Source organism: Lolium perenne, chromosome 5, assembly GCF_019359855.2.
Source record: "Lolium perenne isolate Kyuss_39 chromosome 5, Kyuss_2.0, whole genome shotgun sequence".
Lineage (NCBI taxonomy): Eukaryota > Viridiplantae > Streptophyta > Magnoliopsida > Poales > Poaceae > Lolium > Lolium perenne.
In genome coordinates this window covers 201126095-201145300 of record NC_067248.2, presented here as the reverse complement: position 1 = coordinate 201145300, position 19206 = coordinate 201126095, and the positions used below count along the sequence as shown (strand labels likewise).

The following is a 19206-nucleotide window of genomic DNA, read 5'->3' as shown; positions in this document are numbered from 1 at the left end:
ACCTAATGGCTAGGAATATGGACATCCTACATAGAGTCATCCTGCTCCTCTTGCTGCCAATTAGCTTCGCTATTGCCCAAAATGCTTCTACAGAAGGAGTACAAGAATTCCATGTTGGGGTTATCCTTGACTTGGGATCCATGGTTGGTAAAATAGCACGGACCAGCATTTCATTGGCTATGGAGGACTTCTATGATGTTCATCAGAACTATAGCACCAAGATAGTCCTCCATATCAGGGATTCCATGAGCGATGACGTCCAAGCTGCGTCTGAAGGTACATGTTCTGAACTCTTGTCACAGTTCACTGCATCGGCTTATTCTGCTAGTCTGCTGAAAATGCACTAGTTGAACACTCCATTCCTAAACTGTGCATCTTAGGAACTGAGCCCACCTCAGTAGGGACTGGGGCAGTGGATATATGACATAAATTCGGGACAAGCAGTGGAAGCCTCTGACTGGCTCTGAGAAAATAAGACTTATAGCATAGTGTTAGATGAGATTCTGATATGACTAGAAAAACTTTAGTAGTAAAGCTGACACTAGTAAGAGCAAGATAATACTGGAATTGCTATCCATTCATGAGATCGCAGAAAGAGTGACAAGCAATTCATTATGTGCATCAAAGAAGTGATATTTGGAACCATCAAGAGAGCAATACAAAATACAATATGCGATAAATTACCCAAATATGGAATCAGTCAACTATTTATGTAGTTAATCACCTATTTCGCTCTTCTACACATTGTTCATATCGGTAAGTTGGCCCAATTTCTGAAAACACACAGGTTGACTTCATCATCTTCTGTTCTTGCATTGTCTTACACATTAGGTTATCAGGTAGGATATCATTATTTGGGATTTATGCATCTTTTGAATTCTATTCCATGTAAGATCTTCATCTAAATCTTGTCTCCATATACAATTATGCAGCTATTAACCTGCTGGAAAATTACAATGTAGACGCCATAATCGGTCCTCAGAAATCTTCACAAGCTATATTTATCTCAAAACTTGGAAATATAACTCATGTCCCAGTCATATCCTTCACGGCAACAAACCCATCTCTATCATCTAGAATTCTTCCATATTTTGTGCGTGCAACAACAAATGACTCGGCACAGGTGAATTGCATTGCCTCCATAGTTAAAACCTATGGATGGAGAGAGGTGGTGCCTATTTACGAAGACACGGACTATGGTAGAGGTATCATACCATATCTTGTTGATGCCCTACATGAAGTCGATGCCCGAATTCCCTACCGAAGTGTGATCCCTCTGTCAGCAACTAGTGAAGAAATTACTCTAGAACTATATAAGTTGATGACAATGGAAACAAAAGTATTTGTTGTACATATGTCAGTTACCTTGGCCTCCATCTTCTTCATAAAGGCAAAAGAAGTAGGGATGATGAACAAAGGACATGCATGGATCATGACAGATGGAGTAACCAATCTAATAGATTCACTTGATCCTTCTGTCCTAGAATCGTTGAGTGGTGCCTTAGGTGTTGAGTTTTATGTTCCCAAATCAAGGGAACTTGATGACTTCACCATGAGATGGAATAGGAGGTTTCAAATTGAGAACCCAACCGATCCACCATTGAGATTGAGCATCTTCGGACTGTGGGGCTATGATACAATCTGGGCAGTAGCCCAAGCTGCAGCAGAAGTTGGACATGCAAACAACACGTTTCAAAAACCAGGTGTTGAAAGAAATTCAACAAGCTTGGAAACCTTGGAAACATCTAGTGATGGTCCAAAACTGTTGCAAGCAATCCTGAAGAATAAATTTAGAGGTCTCAGTGGCAATTTTAACCTTTCAAATAGGCAACTGCAAATTTTGAGATTCCGAATAATAAATGTAGTAGGGAACGGATGGAGAGAAATTGGATTCTGGACTGCAGAAAATGGAATCTCGCGGCAATTAAATAAAAGCACCAGACCGACAACGACACATTTGGGTTCAGTACATGATCTAAACCCTGTGATATGGCCAGGAGAGTCCATAGAAGTACCCCGGGGTTATCAGATTCCTGTAAGTGGGAAGAAACTTCAAGTTGGTGTGTGCACAAGTGGATATCCAGAATTTGTAAAGGTTGAAAAGGATCATTTCACAGGTGAAACTAAAGCAATCGGTCTTTCAGTCGATGTATTTGAAGAGGCAGTTAAGAGACTTCCTTATGCACTCCCTTATGAATATGTACAATTCAATACCAAGAATGACGGAAGTACCGAAGATTACAATGATTTTGTCTACCAAGTTTATCTTAAGGTGTGAAAGATTTCAAGCCCTGTGCATTCCCTACTTGATTTTCTTTAGTTAGTATAAAGTTGAGGCCTTGAAGCATCAAAGCAAACATTAAGATTAGAAGCATGATGTTGAGTGTTTCTATAGGATGATGATGGATTTTACAGAATGTAGATAATTCTAAATTTATTCCATGTAGGTACAGCCATTATCTGTCATCGTTCTTTACTACTTTTGAGAGGACTGTTCATTATGCTAGTCTCGTCATCTACTTTCAGTAGTTGGTTCTCATAACAAACAACCTAAGCATGCCACATGATTTTTTGGTGTGCACAGCCAGTTATATGGTAGCAAACTTTAGATAACAATGGAAACCACTATTTGATGGGAGAGTGTGCGACTACAGATTGAGTGCTACCCTCAATTAGTTCTCAATGTTCCACTACTACTATTCAAGCATTTTTAGTACTGTCTGCTCAGCTAACGGTTCAATTTTTTCTCTTTATAGATATACGATATAGTAATTGGAGATATAACAATACGGTATAACCGAACATTGTACGCTGACTTCACCCTGCCATACACAGAATCGGGAATAGCAATGGTTGTTCCAGTCAGGGATAGCAGAAACAAGAATACATGGATTTTTTTGAAGCCACTAGCACCTGGCATGTGGTTTGGAAGCATTGTATTCTTTATCTACACCGGTGTGGTTGTATTACTTTTGGAATTTCTAGGCAATAACGAGAATGTCCGTGGGCCAATTCCCAGACAGTTGGGGATTATGATCTTTTTCTCCATATTTGAAGAGAGTTGAGTACATTTGCTACAGTATATCCATTTTCCATGGTGGTGCATAAAATACTCATTCCGTCCCAGAAAAACTTGCTCAACTTTTTCTAGATGATGCGTCTATATACTTCCCTATCTAGACAACATATCTAGAAAAAGTTGAGCAAGTTATTTTGGGACGGAGGGAGTGTATCATTTAGTATCAAGCTGAAGTCTGAATGGGAAGATCATTATAAATCCTGATGCAACTCACACAGCACAACTATTAACAAACAAACAGTACATATGAAATTTCTCAAAAACACATTTGGGTAACTTTGCATTTCCAAAAATCTGGTAGTTTCTTTACTACACTGTACACTGTGGTGAATATGACACTAGCTAGATATTTTATATGCACTAAAAGAAAACAAAGTAAGCATCATATACTAAACCATGAAACAGAACCATTTTCCACCGCTGACAATTACTATGATATGGATGTTGTGGTTTTTAACTTTGGAAGCGCACAAAAAGCTAAATTCATTTTCCGCAACTTTTGCAGAAGAGCTTGTGCAACGCTTTCTGTCCCGGATAGTTTTGATCATTTGGCTGGTTTTCCTGATGGTACTTACATCAAGTTACACTGCGAACTTGACATCAATGCTAACCGTACAACAGCTTCAGCCAACTGTGACAGATGTGCAAGAACTCCTAAAAGGTGGAGAAAATGTAGGATATCATCGTGGTTCGTACGTCAAGGGACTTTTAGAAGAACTCGGTTTTGACAGGTCGAAGATCAAGCCCTATGATTCCCCTGATGATTTTCACAATGCACTTTCCAGAGGAAGCAACAACGGCGGTATTGCTGCCCTTGTGCATGAGGTTCCATACATTAAACTATTTCTGGCGAACCACTGCAAAGGGTACACCATGGTGGGGCCAATTTACAAGGCTGCCGGTTTTGGATATGTAAGTTCAACTGCATTAGATATGCTTCAATCAAACTATATACCTACAGAGCAACTAAATATGAGCTAATCAACTGGATTCTCATAAAGGTATGAATGCCAGCTAGTAATCACGTGAAATACATTTGAACAGCCTCATATTATCTGGAAGACTAGAAATGCTAGAATCTTTGAAAATGTTGTCCTAGTTTAAGTTCTTGACCTTTTTCTTTCAAAAAAAAAGAAACAGTTCCCTTCTTTCTTAGAGAATGAAGGACCAGCTTTGGTCCCTTCTCATTAGCTAGCTAGACATTTCGTAAATCCAGGCCTCCCGTACAGTTTTCAGCTAAAAAAACATTGTATTATTGTATTTTCTTATCGCGGTATAATATAACCTGCTAAACTATTGTGCCAACCGTCTAATAACATATTAGGTAGAGACTAAGGACAGTCAGATTAATAAATGCAGTTTTACTAACATTTTTACCAAGGTCAATTATGTTTGTACAGTTATGCATTTGCTTGTATTATAAGACATAATAAAGTGCCGTCTATTGGTGTAATTGAGTCTATAAATGGCCACATTTCTTGCTCAGGCATTATCAAAGGGAAGTCCCTTACTTGGTGACATTTCAAAGGCAATACTCAATGTAACAGGGGGAGATACTATGATTCAAATTCAGAAAACATGGATTGGAGATCAAAACAACTGCCAGAATGTGGGCCCTGTCACTGGTTCAGGTAGACTCACCTTTGCCAACTTCAGAGGACTATTCATCCTGACTGGAGTTGCTTCAACTTCTTCCCTTTTGATAGCACTAGTAATTTTTTTCTACAAAAAGAAGAAGTCAACAGAGAACACATTAGACCATTTGAATCGACCAGAAGACAGTGGAACAGGTGACGAAAGCAGTGAGTATCAAGAAGGAAATCAAGGAGGAAGAACTGAAGAAAATGCACAGTTACCGGGCAGAGTGGAAAATGGGCTAGAAGAACAAACCAGTTTAGAACTGGTATCTGATACAGAGTAACTGATGTCCAACAATGGGTGAAAGAACAGTGGTCTATATTCTATAAGTAGAACTTACCTAAAGTTCGGTTTATTTTTTTCATCAGCCATTCTCTCTGTGAGCTCACTAAAGCTAATGCTTTTCAATCCTGAAAATTAGCAGCCTTGAGCTAAATGCATAACATAGAAGAGGCATTTGCACCAGGGTTAAAACTTGAAACCAAATAGAACTGCAAATTTTAATTTTATTTTATTTGGCTTCCAATCTGATGTTTTGCTCAAGGACAACTTGATTAAACCCCCAGATGAATCTCACCTAACTGGATCTACTGAGCATTTCCAAACTGATCAGTTAAATTTTGCTAGCACGCTCAACTGTACCATAGTTTCCCAATGATCTCTCCAATTTCAACAAATTATGTATGTAACTGGCGGACATTTTTAAAATTTTATCTACTTCACAGGTTCAAGCCAAAGTCTGCTACAGTCTGTTAAGCTAGTACCCAAGTGATATGGTTCCATGATATATCCATTTAATGCCATTCAGCCTCTATAAGATCAATAAGTCAAAAACTCGTCCAGACAGAACAACCACTCCAGTGATATGGTGAAAGATAGTATGCATCCTAGCTGAGGCAATAAACCAAGTGCACACAAAAATAAAGAACCCGTGGATGCATACATTCTTACAGAAACTTTACCTTGACAGTTCTGCTGAAGTTTTTATCTTTGGTTCTTGCCGACTTACACTTCCACAATGACTCTCGGATTCTTCATGTTGCAGCACCTCTTTTAAACTTTCTATGTCACAACTGATTAGTGGTCAAGCTAATATACATCAAAAGAGATGTATTTTAATGCTACTCCCTCAGCCCCATGATACAAGATGTTATTACAATCAATATACAATGTTATTACAATCAATATACATTATGGGACAGAGAAAATGTACAATAAATATAATTTTAAAAAATGAAAAAATGAAAAGATTATATTGCCAATTCCAGTACATTCCTACAAATTCAGGTGAGCACGCAATATCATCAGCCATGAAGTGTACAACATTGTGCTCCTACGAATTTACCAAAATTTGTGCCTTTCGTTTTTTGTGTTTGTTTGTTTAGCTGTATGACCTACGCCATCTTGGCATCGGCTAATCAAAAATGACACCCGCATGGGTGCTTGTTCGAGAAAAGAAGTCTACTACAGAGTGCTAAGTTTATCCCTCCATGTCATGTAGCTACACCTATTTTGGTTTGCACCACTGGAAAGAAGGGCCGCATTGTCAACAACAATGTTGGAGTTTTCATCAATTTTGTATGACACATCAATTCCTTCCAGATGGAGGTGGTAGGCAACAACGGAGCATGAGGCAGTGGCTTCACAATCTTCTTTCCTTTTGTGATCCTTTCCGGAATTGCTAGCATAATTATCAGTCTTGCGTTCCATGGTCACCTGGTGAGGTCGGATTCGCTGAGACAATGATCTAATGTCCCAGGAGAGGACCTCCTTGATCAGATCCTGAAACTCATCTGCTGAGGCATAGAGCGTTTGCTTTTGCTGAAACAGATTAAATTTGATGAACTGTAAATTGGAAACGAACATAGCAGTGTATAATTATTTACCAAAAAGAACGACATGTTGGTAAGGTGTGCATAAAGAAGCAAAACATAACACTTACTACATGCACCCAGCAGTTGGCAAGTGAAGAAATGAATCGCTCAGAGAAGTGGATGGACTCCACAGCTAGTGCACCATCAACCTACTTGAACAGAATATACAGCATTAGTAGGTGCCAAACAATTCAGGCAACACAAGGTTGGAACATCTCCATAAAAGGTGAACAGAATATGAGGCGTCAAGGTTCAATGTAGCTAACCAAATATATGTGATACTTTCACAAGAGCACAAAAATTTAGACGTTGCTACAAGATTCTGCCTGCCATATGGTCAGCAGTCCTCAGTCGACACAACTAAATAAGTGAATTTTCATCCTAATTGCAAAAATGAGATAGGTTTATCGGATTTTTAAAATTCGGACGTTCCTCTAGTATCAACTCCAGTCTCGAAGCAGGGAAGTTTACAGACAAGAAAAATGTGTAAGCTTACTAAAAGTTAAAGAATATATATCTTTGGTCATGTAAGGGTGTTTAGATAAGACTAGGAGAAATCATTGTCTGAATACAGAAGAGTAGCTAAACATCTATCAATCTACAAAGATGGATCATGATGTACTTCCACTATTATGCAGAATAAGCATGTTATGAACAAACAAAAAAAATAACTAATTTATAAAGATAAAGTAATGCACAGAATAGCATGCCACATAGTTTGTACCTCTAACCAATTCGGGATAGCCGCACCTTTAACACTATCAGAATATGGCAGATATGGTTTAATATCAAGCACTGGCTGTAGATGGAGGAAACAATGTATTAAGAGTTCAAGACGAGTTCGCGGCTGACAATGACAAATACTGACAAGTAATTGTACAATGCTGAAGAATAAAAGCATTCAATATGATACCGTGCCATCAACCAAGTCTACTCCAGAAAGTAAAACTGCATGTCCATCCACTGCATCCACCTATAAAAAAACTCAATTAAAAATTAAGAGATAAAAGATCTCAAGGCATAACGGAATGCTAAACACCCTATGGTTTATCGTTTGTGGTGATACAGAGGCATGATTTTCAATTCTCATCAAAATCTAGTTAGCTCTAAGTTACTTCTCTTATAGAAGTGGCAGTGCAGCATTGGTGAAAAAGAAACCTCCTGAAATAGCATCCCTTTGTGGACATCTTCGGTACAAAATATGTCCTTCCACACAATGCATAGAAAAGCAACATATAGCAATGATAATTCGGATTACTCTCTAGAAGTTCACAAATCTCAAAACTAAGTATGCGTATATGGCATGGCACATCAACTGTGTCCCAAAATAGCAACAGGATTTGGATATATACACTAAACTTTTTCAAGTGACACTTCCAATCCATCCTTAGGCGGCATAGGCTATAGAGGACACTAGTATGCTAAGAAGAAGACAGGACTGAATCACAGAAAGATGCTCATTACTTACCTTTGCAACACTTAGTCCAATTGGATTAGGCCTATGTGGAGACCTAGTTGCCAAAACGCCCATCTTAACCCCTTTCAATCTAGGTACTCTCACCTTCCATGGAAACAGAAGAATTCACTAGTTCAGCCCCACATCCACAATAACATTCTGTTTCATTAAGAACTAGTAGAACCTACAACGGGACAAGAGCAGACCACACCTTTGCTTTCAGCTTGGATCTAGCAGGGTCTTTCCACATCTTATCAAGATCAGTGTTCAGATGGAATACATAGAGGATCCAACAGTGCGAGTAACTAGCGAGTCCCTCTATCGCGGCAGCTGGGACACGGGCCGGATCGAGCACCACAGTCGCTCTGGCCAGCGGCACCACCAAAGGCTGCCTCGGTGTACCGTTCCTGCAGAATCAACACACATACACATGAACACCACACGCCTTCACACATATAAGTACATCGCTACTTTCAAGACTAAACAAGTTCGCTGGGTGACAGAACATCACCTGGTGGAGAAGCAGGACTGCACGGTGCCGATTGGCACCATCGGGTACGACGCCGCGGCCTTGGACGGCTTCTCCTTCTCCTGTGTCTCCCCCTGCTCGCTCAGAGCCTTCCGTAATGACTGCCAGAAAAGGAAGCTAGGCAATATGAGATGGAATGCGCGAGCTTATTCATGCAGAGCTTCGTGGAGTGGAGGTCCGACCTGCTGGGCTCGAACCCTGCCGCGGCGCTCTGCGGCGGCCTTCTCCGCGGCGTCGGCCAGGGAGTCCTCTAGCTGCCGGACCCGCGCGGTCAGGCGAGCACATTTGCGTCTGTAGAGAAGGCCTGCGGGGATAGGTGCATCGGTGAGGAAGTTTGAAACTTGGATCCGTGAGGCCAGTAGAGGGCGTGAGTACCTGAGAGAACGGCGGTGGCTGTGGCGGCGGCGGCGAGGGCGGCGATGCTTTGCCACCGCGCCATGCCGGAAGCTGCCGAGGACGTCAAGGCCGGTCAAGACTCAAGACATGGTGGACGGTCGTACCGGCCCAGGCCCGAGGATGGATGAAGCGGGCCAAATTTGGAGCTCACCGTAGCAGTGTTGTTATTTGAACTTGAATGGTTGTCTAAAAAAATACTTCCACCGGTCTCTTTTAACTGACTAGGATTTAGTATAATTTTATATTAAATTTAAGTTAATTAAAAAAGTCCGGAGGAACAACTTTCCCTAACCAAAGTCTAGGTAGACTGTGTGCATTATTCACAACCAGAACGGCAGAAGGAATACATTAATCTGAGGTTAGCAAAGAAAAATGATGGAACGAATGCGCTGTTAAAGCTTTCACGAGCATTTGAACCAACAGATACAGAGCAGGCCTCGCTGTGCAAACCAGCATGTGATGTGGGAAAGCCGCGGGCGCCAATATTGCATAAGTATTAAGACAAGTTACAAAAAAAAAGGTTAAAGCACCTCCGCAATTGAATTCACAAGCCAACAAAAATACAGCACTACTGGAAACTTGGGCTAAGAAAACCGATTCAGCAGTTTCGAAAATCAAGGACTAAAAACAAGCCGGGGCTGTTTTTGTGGTCTTCACTCATAGGCAGGTTGCAGAAATACAAGATTAACTTACAGTCTCATCAAATTCTTTCATGACTAAAAACAAGACCTACAGGAGCTGTTTTTGTGGTCTTCACTCATAGGCAGGTTGCAGAAATACAAGATTAACTTACAGTCTCATCAAATTCTTTCATGACTAAAAACAAGACCTACAGGAGCTGTTTTTGTAGTCTTCACTCATAGGCAGGTTGCAGAAATACAAGATTAACTTACAGTCTCATCAAATTCTTTCATGACTAAAAACAAGCATGACCTACATGGGCTGTTTTTTGTGGTCTTCACTCATAGGCAAGTTGCAGAAATACAAGATTAACATACACACTCAACAAATTCTTTCATGACACAACTCAAATGAGCAACATAGCTTGTAAAAGGAGGTAACGGTTCAAAATTGTCACAACTTGATATCAAATATAGGAGTGAATATTTAGTCCTCACTCCCATGATACAAACCAGATAGCTACTAGTCCGAGTTTCTTGATAGGTTTATGATAAAAGCTACAAAGAAATGGAGCAAACAATGGACTGAGTTTAGAACGCTGAGGAACGAGTGATTTGAAGCAACCTTGCTCAAAATTTATCTCAAATCTATCAGACTTCTAAACTCTGCCGGGCCTGTTCAGGTTCACCATGCGTGCATTGCCATCCCCTCTAGATGAGGAACCAGTCTGTGTGCGAGACCTTCCATCCTGGAACCGTGAACCACCACCATAGCCCCCACGGGAACCCTGGCCACCCCTGTCGTTTTGGTACCCACCACCCTGTCCAGAGCCTCCGGTTCTGCCAGCGTAACCAAACCTTCCACCACCACGCCTCCCTTGTGAGGATACAAAGTTCTCCTGCCACTTGCCCAAATTGGATGAGTCTTGACCATCACCACCCCTGCGCCTCGGTGGTGCACCCTCAAGGGCACCGCCAGTCCTAGCCTCATATGCCCTCTCATTGCTTTCCACAAGGACAGAGAGCCTATCTGTCATCTGGAAGATTAGTCCCTGCAGCCTAGTTTGATCCACGTTCTGGAAAATTATGCACTTTGTTGGCTGGTCCCAGCTTGCATGAAGCTCATCATGCATCATCATCTTGCTAACAATGCTGTGAGCTTGAGCCTCGCTAAGGTCAAACATAGTAGTGAGCTGGTCAAGGCCAAGGGACTCGTAACAAGACGGGTAAGAAAAGAGATAGGTTCTAAGAGCTTCTTCCTTGATTTTAAGCTCCAGCATCTCAAGAATGTGCTCCTTGTTCCTCAAAAGTTTCCAGGTATCCAGAGAACTAATGACACTGAATGCTTTTTCATGGTCACCCTTGTTGAGAGCCCTTGTGGCAGCCATTACATGATCCCTCACAGTTTCTGGAGGTCCAACAAAAGTCTGCCTCTCACTCATTTCAAGAAGCCTCCTGAATGTTTTGCTCATAGGCCTCCGCTTGTCATAAGTTGTGGAAGCCATATAGGGCACCTCAATTAGCATTGCACAAATCAAGTGTGTGGCTTCCAAAAGTTCAAGGTTTATATGCATATGGTAAGGCATCATCCTTCTCCTCTCAAGTCTTTCCTGCAGGAGTAACAATGATGTGAGCATTGATGATGACTAACACAAAATATGTACTTAGTATTTGTATTGCGCGAATCTATGGCAATCAAATCGTATAGCTAAAATGAAGAGTTGAAGCACGTCTATCAGCTCTAGGAAAACCACAAGCAGATGCTCCCAGATAAACAAAAGACAAAAGTGCTCATGGAATAATAAAAATGGCATGGCATTGTATATGCAGTATCATAGGTATTTTGTGCTTAAGTCCTAAGCATTCAAACTTCTGAAAAGAAGGAACGCATGAAACAGGTACACAGCAACTACAAGAAAGTAAATGACTAAATATGGCCAAAAGGACGGTTTCTTCTATTAGCCATGTAACTACGGATTATTTTTTGTCCAACTATACCCCTGACCCCAACCACCCAGTAGCACACCATACAGAACTTATCCTCCCCTATCCCGGTGCAACACCGACACCTGAGCACTTTGTGTTAAAACTTAAAACATAAAGTTAAATTAATATCTGTCTGCTTGAAAAATAGTGGTTCCCTATTTCACCATTGTATAGATGTGCCTTGCAGTGCTGCGCAGGAGACTAGCTGACATATGTGCAGGTATTCACATAAGAATGTGTGCAGATATTCACATGAGAAACAAGAGGTATGCTCACCTGTTCAGGAGTTCTTTCGTGGTATCGACTATACTGGACACCTTGCGCAAGTAACTCTTTCACCCTTCCAGTAGAATATAACTCAGACAAGCAACTATGAGCTTCAGCTATCAAACCAGACCTGAAAGCACATAACCCGAGCTGGGCCATGACCCTATTGAATAAAATCTGTGACAAGATGTCCATAAGTTGAACCCCATCTTGTAAACGACTCATTAAGAGCAAGTCACGAGCAACTGAAAATTCGTCCGAGATTGCATAGTGATATATGTGACACAGCATTGCCCGGGCTTTCGTCCTTTCATCTCCATACTTGTAAATTAGAGACATCAACCCATCCATCAAGGCTCTGCCACTCTCTGGGAAAGTAGGTTTCCTAGGCACAACCTCTGGAATTACAACAAACGGTGCTGGTCCCCTGTCATCAGATGCTTCATGCTCCTCACCAGCCTCAGAATCCCCATCCTCCACGCTAACCTCAGTTTGCTCAGCCAGTTTTCTCATTGCATCATATACCTCTTGAGGTTTGTAGTAGACTAGCTCAACACGACGCAGTGCAACCTTCGCAGCGGCTTTAAGATTCCCAACCCTCTCCTGGTAATCTTGCACATTCTGTGCAAGCACCAGAAACAAGGGTTCATCTCTAAGCCTCTGAACATAATCCTTGGTATATGGATCACTGCCCTGTAAACTCTTGAAAAAATCGGAATCGATTCTCTCCAGGAATGCAACCAGGTCACCTGTAACATGGATTGTTCCATCGTAGTCGGCACCTTTCTGAGTTTCTTTCTCATCAGGCTCTACTGAGGTGTTCACTACAATATTAGGATATCGTTGCAGTATATCAAGCACAAGAAGCAAATTATTAACACACTTCTTCCACACATGGACTGGCATATGACCAAGCAAGCTTGGGTTGACATCAAACTGGGCAGAGATCACATGAAAAAGAATTTCAAGCTTCTGAGCAGGCGTTTTTGCCACCTTGGTCAAAAAGGTTAGCTGCTCCACACGCTCAACTCTCCCAGTGCCTTTTTTACCCCTCGACGCCACAATCTCCTTGAGCTTATTATCAACTATCTCCCATGTTATTTCACTAGGGTCTTTCAAGAACTGCTTGTCCATAACCTTATCTTTCTTGCTCAACTTCTTTTCCCAGCCACCCCCTTCTTCACCTTCATCGTTTTCCTTTCCAGATTCATCTGATTCGGACCCATCCATTTTATCAGGATCCACAAGATCTTCACCACTGCCATCATCATCATCATCATCAGAATCATCCACGTTCTTCTCATCTACAACATCTTCAAAACTGGCTGGATTCTCCCTGCACTTGAGGATCAGGTCTTCATACTGCTTGTTGTTCTTCTTAAGCTTTTGTTTCATGGCATTTAACGCCCTGGCATTGCTGCTGCTCATCTTCTTCTTGGCTTCCTTGTTTGCAAGAGCCTCTGCCAGGAAGTCCTCCAGCAATACAAGAGTCGTGATATACCCATTTGGAATCTTCGCAGATTCATTGACACGAACCACCTTCTCGAGCTGCTTGTTGAGCTTGTCAAAACTCTCTTGCAAGCTAAGCCAGTCATTAATCTTCATCGCATTGCGCATCTGGTCAGCAGTAGCTTTCATCTCATCATTGCGCTTGTCCTTCAGGGAGCGAATCACGCGATGGCTCTCGGTATCAGACTCGTCACTGTCTTGCGTATACTTGCTCAAGTAACGGTTCTTGTTCCCATCGCGCGCCCCGTCACCGGTTTCCGACTTCTCGTCATCGCTCCCTTGCTCCGACTCGATGTCGTCAACCTCCTCCTCGGAGTCACTGTCTCCCTGATGTTAGGTAGAAACGGCTATGGGTATTAGGTAATGCATTTGACGAGCACATCATGTACATATTGCTGCACGTATGCAAGATAGAATTTGGAGCTCGGCGCGAGTGAAAAAAAACAGTACCTGTCCCCAAAATCGAGATGCCATGGTGTTGCCTGACCTTTTCCTTCAACTGGATTCAAGCTCTGCAAAGTATACCAGCTGAGATAATTATCATCAATAGAAACTGCAGAAGGAAGCGCACCAAGTATATTTGTATCGCACAGAATTGACCAAAGGCAAGAGAAGAACTTTCCTCTGAACACAGAATGGCACTATTAAGAAAATAAGTTAAGCGACAGCAACGCCTCAAGGCAGCATACATGTTGCTGCTGATTCACTGGCCACCCAATATGGCGCAGCTTCACGAAAGGTGCGAGTTCCCGTGTACGGGCAGAGAGCTAGACCTATTAACTGAACAGCTAAACTGTCTCGACAATTCGCGAGACGGAACTAACGAAGACACGTCGACTTGCCCGTGAGATCCCAAGGACTCGCGGCCTGCCGCTCGCCAGCTCGTCGACGACTACACCTGAGACCGCAGCGAAATGGCCGCTACGTCGAGCGCGGCGGCATGCAACCCTAACTCTGGGAGGAAATCGACCAAAGGCTGGTTACCTTGCGTCGGTCGCGGCGGAGGAGGTTCGGATCCAGCGGGGAGCGGGGGGCGTCGGGCGGTGGGGTTGCCGAGCCGAGCGCTGCCGGGAAGGGAGGCGCTGAGAGGCCGGCGGCGTGCAGAGGTGATGCGCGGAGGGGAGGCTGGGGGTGGAGAGGCAGGCAGGCTAGGGTTTGCTGGGATTTGTGCGTTGATGGCACGCTCCACTTTTGGCAGGCTAGGGTTGGGCTTCAGAGCTGGGCCCTTTCAGAATGGGCTCAAACTATAAGCCCTTCATTTGTGCTTCTACAAAAATCATGAGTTTGCCTCAGGGACTAAGTCATGGACCAGGTGTTCGGTCGACAAGGGCCCATCACGACGGCAGCCTATTCGGTCTTGTTCGACCTTCGCGAAGGGAATAGAACTCGCCCCGCATGTGAAAAGTGGCGCGTTGTGGTGCCAGAAAATTCCTGGGAAGTATTCTCCGTGCTCGCCACGTGTCGCAAGGGGAAACAAGGTGGGGATAAGGGAGGAGAGAGAAGAGCTGGGCTGTGTCAGTTTTTCCCTTTTTTTCATAGATTCATTTTTTCAAAATGAAATATCTTGAGAACCGTAAGTCCAAATGACGAACCGTTTCCACTTTCGACATCCTCTCGTCGAGATCTTCAAAACTAGATCCCATGTTGATAGGTTTCGAGATACTTTTTGTCATACTTCCTATACTACTATGATTGTAATCGTGTTGTGTATCTAACTGTACTCGTGCATGAACTGATAAGTACTTCTGTTTTGAATGTATTTGGTGCATTTTTTCCTTTACTCCTGTGAGCAACTGTACCTGTACTCGTTCTTGTGCGCAAATGTACTTGTACTCGTTCTTGTGCGCAACTGTACCTGTCTTATGTGAACAACTGTACCTGTACTCGCTCGTGTAGGCTACTGTACTTACTCGGGTGCGCGACTGTACCTGTCTCGTGTGAGCGACTATACCTGTATTCGTTTGTGTGCGCGACTGTACCTGTCTTATGTGGACGACTGTACCTGTCTCGTGTGCGCGACTGTACCTGCACTCGTTCGTGTGCGTGACTGTACTCGTGTGGTACACGTAACTGTACTGAACTGTGCTCGCATGTTCACTATGTTGTACTCGTCTTTCGTTGTACTCGTGTTGGGTATATAATGGTACTCATACTTGTATGCAACTGTACTCGATCGTTCACTAAGTTGTACTTGTCACACTCAAATCTGTATTTCGGTGTAACTTCTCATGTTGGTATCTGTAAGGGTATATTGCCCCTATGTGTGGTTTTGGTAATTAATGACAACCCCTATGGACTAATGTTTTCATTGAGTTTATATGAAGGAATATTCCATAGGTACTACTTGTACTCCATGTGTTGGATTCAAGTATGGATGCCATGAAGATAAAGATATACCTTGTGTATTGGCATCAAGATCATCGGTTTGAAGATAAATATGTGATATGATCAACAAGAAGAAATGAAGATGGAGTTCTTATGTGGAACTCAATATTAGCCATGCTCTATCTTAAGTGAGTATGAGAAGATACAAGGTTGAGTCGTGCAAGTTCAAGATGAGCATCTCAAGTGGATCACATGCTTGAAGCTTGCCGTCCATTTGGTGACATTGGACATGTGAAGATGTGCATCAATGGAGCTTTCCCATCATGGTGTATGGGGGAGCATTTGCGAGTCTTCACGAAGCAACAATGATCAAGTAAGGCATTCCGGCTAGTGTAGAGCTTGAAGAGTTATCATCAAGATCAAGCGGGATGCGCAAGGCAAAGGTATGACCTTGATAGGTTTTCCTTTTACCGGTCTCAAGGTGGTTGTTGGGAGACCGGATTATAGGATAGATAGTCGCACTATCAAGAGGGGCTTTCGGTTGAGTAACTTGATCACATCGTCGTAGGGAGCTCAATCCTTTGCATACTTTGCATATCCTTATTGCTTCTTGGTGTTTCTATGTGTAAGGTTCTTAAGCTTGTTGCTAGCTTTACAACAAGCCCAAGTTCATCGAAAACGGAGTTCGCATGCATCTTCTATTGCGTTTTCGAGGTTGGGTGATTTTATCGGTTATTCATGATATAAGGTTCTACCTTTTATATTCATGATAAAATCCCCTCCTACAGATTCTTGTGTTTTCACTTTTCATAGGATAGCATTTGTTCTTATCTCTCAAACAAAATTGGTTTCATTCGAATCGGAGTCCGGGTGCATTTGTTATTAAAGAAAAGGTAAAAGAAGAAAAAGAAAAGAAAAAGGAAAAAGGGGGGAGGCTGCCGGTTGGGCGCCCGGCCTGCCGGCCCAGACACCGGCCCGCCCGGTCCGCAACCGGTCGCCAACCGGACCGGCCTCCAGTGGCCTTTTGGCCCAAGTCCGGCAATCGGCCCGGTCCTTGATCGCACAGCCCCGGCCCGACCGGGGCTCGCCGGCCTGCTTCTCCGCGCCGCCCACGCGCTACGGCCGTCGTCCTTGACCGGCCGGGCCGTCACCGCCCCGCGGCCCACTCCGCGGCTCGCGCCCCCGCGCTCGCCGCGCGCGTGGCTGTCTGCCGCTGTGCGTGTGCGCCGCCTCGTCGGCTCGGTGGGTGCCCGACCGGACACTGACCGGCCTCCCAGCCCAGCTCCGGTCAGCCGGTCGCCGTGCCGGCTCGGGTCTGTTTCGCCCGATTTCCTTGCCTTTTTCTCTGTCTTTTCCCCCAACGGGTATATTTGCTTCCTAGCTATAAATAGACCTCTCTTCCACCTTGAGCTAGTCACTTCTTCCCTTTCTCTCACCTCCATTGTTGCATTTGAAGAAGTTGCTCTCTCTCTTGTTCCCCCCCATGATTCTTGCTCATTCTTGAGGGATCTAAGAGAGGAGATCTAGATCTACACTTCCACCAAACCATTTCTTCTCTAAGTGAGGGGAACTCTTGGGATCTAGATCTTGGAGTCTTTTGTTGACTTTCCCCATTGTTCTTCCTCTCCAATCTCATCCTAGCATTTGTTGTTTGGGTGGGATTTGAGAGTGAAGGACTTGAACACCTCTAGTGTTCTTGCTTTGCATCATTGCATAGTGTTGAGCTCTCCACCACGATTAGTTCGAGTGAGAGACCGTGAGCTTGTTACTCTTGGAGGGAGACCTCCTAGTTGGCTTGGTGATTGGTGCTCCGGTGATCTCTTCAAGAAGATTGTGAAGAGGCCCGAGCTTCTCCTTCGTGGAGCTTGTGAAGTGGTTGTGGAGCTTGCCATCTCCGGAGCGGAGGAAAAGCTAACCATAAGGAAAGGGCCATTATCCTTCGTGGGTGTGGTTCGGAGAATAGGGTGAGCCTTCGTGGCGCGGGGAATCCTTCGTGGACCTCCACCCCTCCAAACGTGACGTACCTTCTTGCAAAGGAAGGGAACACGGGAATACATCCTCGTCTCCGCGTGCCTCGGTTATTTCTATACCCGAGCCCTCTTTCCTTGTGATAGCCATCGTGCTTGAAGTTCATATATCTTGCTATCACTTGTGCTACATATATCTTGTGCCTATCTTGCTTAGCTCTAGTTGTTATTGTTACACTTAGTTGAGCTTAGCATATCTAGGGTTTGTGCTTGTAAACTAAACGATAGTTTAATTCCGCATTCTTACAAGACAAATCCGCAAGAGTTTGTAATTGCCTATTCACCCCCCCCCCCTCTAGGCGACTGTTGACGTCCGAAACCCACCGGCGGGCAGCGGCCTGTCAACACCGTAGAGCCGGGAAGAGCCTAGAGCTGCGGCTGGCTGAGACCCCTCCGAGCGACGGCCCGCAATGCTCTTCTGGTCACACGCGGCGATGCGAAGTGCAAGGGCGTGCCACCTGACCTATACCTGGTCAGGAAGGTGATGGGGATGCCTCGCTAGTTCTGCAGGCATACATGTAAACATTAAATACGAGCCTCGATCGGCTCTCAGGTTATCCTGTGAATCGGCTCAAAGAGCCGATCCACCCATGATCCGTGCGGGGTGCGCGAATACCTGGTGATCCTGCTTGATCAAGATAAAGCTAATGAGATCTACGGCGATTTAGGGTTTTCACCGCATAATCGGATCATCCTACTCCAGGTTGGGCCTCGCGGCCACGCACGGTGCTCATAAGCCGATCCTAAACAAGGCCTAAAAACCAACATGAAGTTGATCCTCGGAACATCCTGTTTAGGACTTGCGAACGCCACCCTACGTGCCGCTGGATCCTCCACCCCTTTGTAAGGCCTAACTATTGCGGATATTAAACTAATCCTTGCAAAGCAAGGAGCAATCGCAACGGATCAGATCCACTAAACGATGAACAAGTGCAGGTGCCGCCCCACGCCCGAGATAGGCGTGAGGACTCGCTAGATATGCAAGGGTTGCACTACGTAAGCATGTTTATACGAAGAGCCATGCTAACCCTAACACATCTATGATAACTACGTTGCCGCCATCAAAGACGCTTCAAGACGGCAACGCATGAACAACGGGGGGCTTGTGCTGCCTAGATCGCAAGTTGCGATCTAGGCCGCTTGTCGCTTTCCTGTTTGAAACCCTCGAGACGAAGGAGTTGGCGATGCGCCGAGATTGGTTTGTTTTGGGGGTGAACGTTGTGTTGTTGTTTATTCCATAAACCCTAGATACATATTTATAGTCCAGCGGACTTTCTAACGTGGGAATATCCCATCGTGCACGATACAAACTCTAACTTTTGATCTAAGACATAATCTACTATAATTAAAGATACACGGGCAATCTAGCCCAAATTCTCCACGTAAGGCCGTTTCAGAGATCTTCCACGTGTAGTCCTCCAAGCCCATCTCCCTTACGGCCCACCTCTGGATTTGTCCAAAATCTGGTGATAACACATGCCCCCCTGGTTTTGGAAATAA

The 19206-nt window shown here is 44.0% G+C and overlaps 4 protein-coding genes across 5 annotated transcripts in view; 1 reads left to right on the top strand and 3 right to left on the bottom strand.

The window, feature by feature from the left end:
* The window catches only part of LOC127298147 (uncharacterized), a 155499-nt gene that overhangs the window by 5378 nt on the left and 130915 nt on the right, over window positions 1-19206 (bottom strand). The window lies entirely within an intron of this gene.
* Window positions 18-5000, top strand: LOC127301499 (glutamate receptor 2.8). Its single transcript, XM_051331755.1, has 5 exons — window positions 18-276; window positions 933-2272; window positions 2757-3060; window positions 3585-3991; window positions 4566-5000. Exons 1-5 carry the CDS (start codon window positions 18-20, stop codon window positions 4998-5000), a joined length of 2745 nt encoding a protein of 914 aa, XP_051187715.1.
* Window positions 5952-9110, bottom strand: LOC127301500 (uncharacterized). Of its 2 annotated transcripts, XM_051331756.2 has the most exons (9): window positions 8952-9110; window positions 8759-8880; window positions 8559-8677; window positions 8259-8454; window positions 8060-8152; window positions 7505-7564; window positions 7316-7390; window positions 6660-6740; window positions 5952-6538 (listed from the first exon to the last, which is right to left on the bottom strand). In XM_051331756.2, the coding sequence occupies exons 1-9, from the start codon at window positions 9013-9015 to the stop codon at window positions 6182-6184; spliced, it is 1167 nt and encodes a 388-aa protein (XP_051187716.1). In that variant the 5' UTR covers window positions 9016-9110; the 3' UTR covers window positions 5952-6181. The 2 variants fall into 2 exon arrangements, with proteins under 2 accessions (XP_051187716.1, XP_051187717.1); XM_051331757.2 differs by lacking the exon at window positions 7316-7390.
* Window positions 10005-14516, bottom strand: LOC127301501 (eukaryotic translation initiation factor 3 subunit C). Its single transcript, XM_051331758.2, has 4 exons — window positions 14339-14516; window positions 13805-13866; window positions 11855-13681; window positions 10005-11202 (listed from the first exon to the last, which is right to left on the bottom strand). The coding sequence occupies exons 2-4, from the start codon at window positions 13826-13828 to the stop codon at window positions 10252-10254; spliced, it is 2802 nt and encodes a 933-aa protein (XP_051187718.1). The 5' UTR covers window positions 13829-13866; window positions 14339-14516; the 3' UTR covers window positions 10005-10251.

Excerpts from the sequence above, each read along its gene's own strand:
- LOC127301499 (XM_051331755.1), top strand. The coding sequence starts at position 18 with ATGGACATCCTACATAGAGTCATCCTGCTCCTCTTGCTGCCAATTAGC. Across the intron at positions 277-932 it reads CGTCCAAGCTGCGTCTGAAG|CTATTAACCTGCTGGAAAAT; the intron begins GTACATGTTCTG and ends ACAATTATGCAG. Across the intron at positions 3,061-3,584 it reads TTTCTCCATATTTGAAGAGA|AAGAGCTTGTGCAACGCTTT; the intron begins GTTGAGTACATT and ends CAACTTTTGCAG.
- LOC127301500 (XM_051331756.2), bottom strand. The coding sequence starts at position 9,015 with ATGGCGCGGTGGCAAAGCATCGCCGCCCTCGCCGCCGCCGCCACAGCC. Across the intron at positions 8,881-8,951 it reads AGCCACCGCCGTTCTCTCAG|GCCTTCTCTACAGACGCAAA; the intron begins GTACTCACGCCC and ends CTATCCCCGCAG. Across the intron at positions 8,153-8,258 it reads GATCCAAGCTGAAAGCAAAG|GTGAGAGTACCTAGATTGAA; the intron begins GTGTGGTCTGCT and ends TTTCCATGGAAG.
- LOC127301501 (XM_051331758.2), bottom strand. The coding sequence starts at position 13,828 with ATGGCATCTCGATTTTGGGGACAG. Across the intron at positions 13,682-13,804 it reads CATCTCGATTTTGGGGACAG|GGAGACAGTGACTCCGAGGA; the intron begins GTACTGTTTTTT and ends ACCTAACATCAG. Across the intron at positions 11,203-11,854 it reads ACGAAAGAACTCCTGAACAG|GAAAGACTTGAGAGGAGAAG; the intron begins GTGAGCATACCT and ends TTACTCCTGCAG.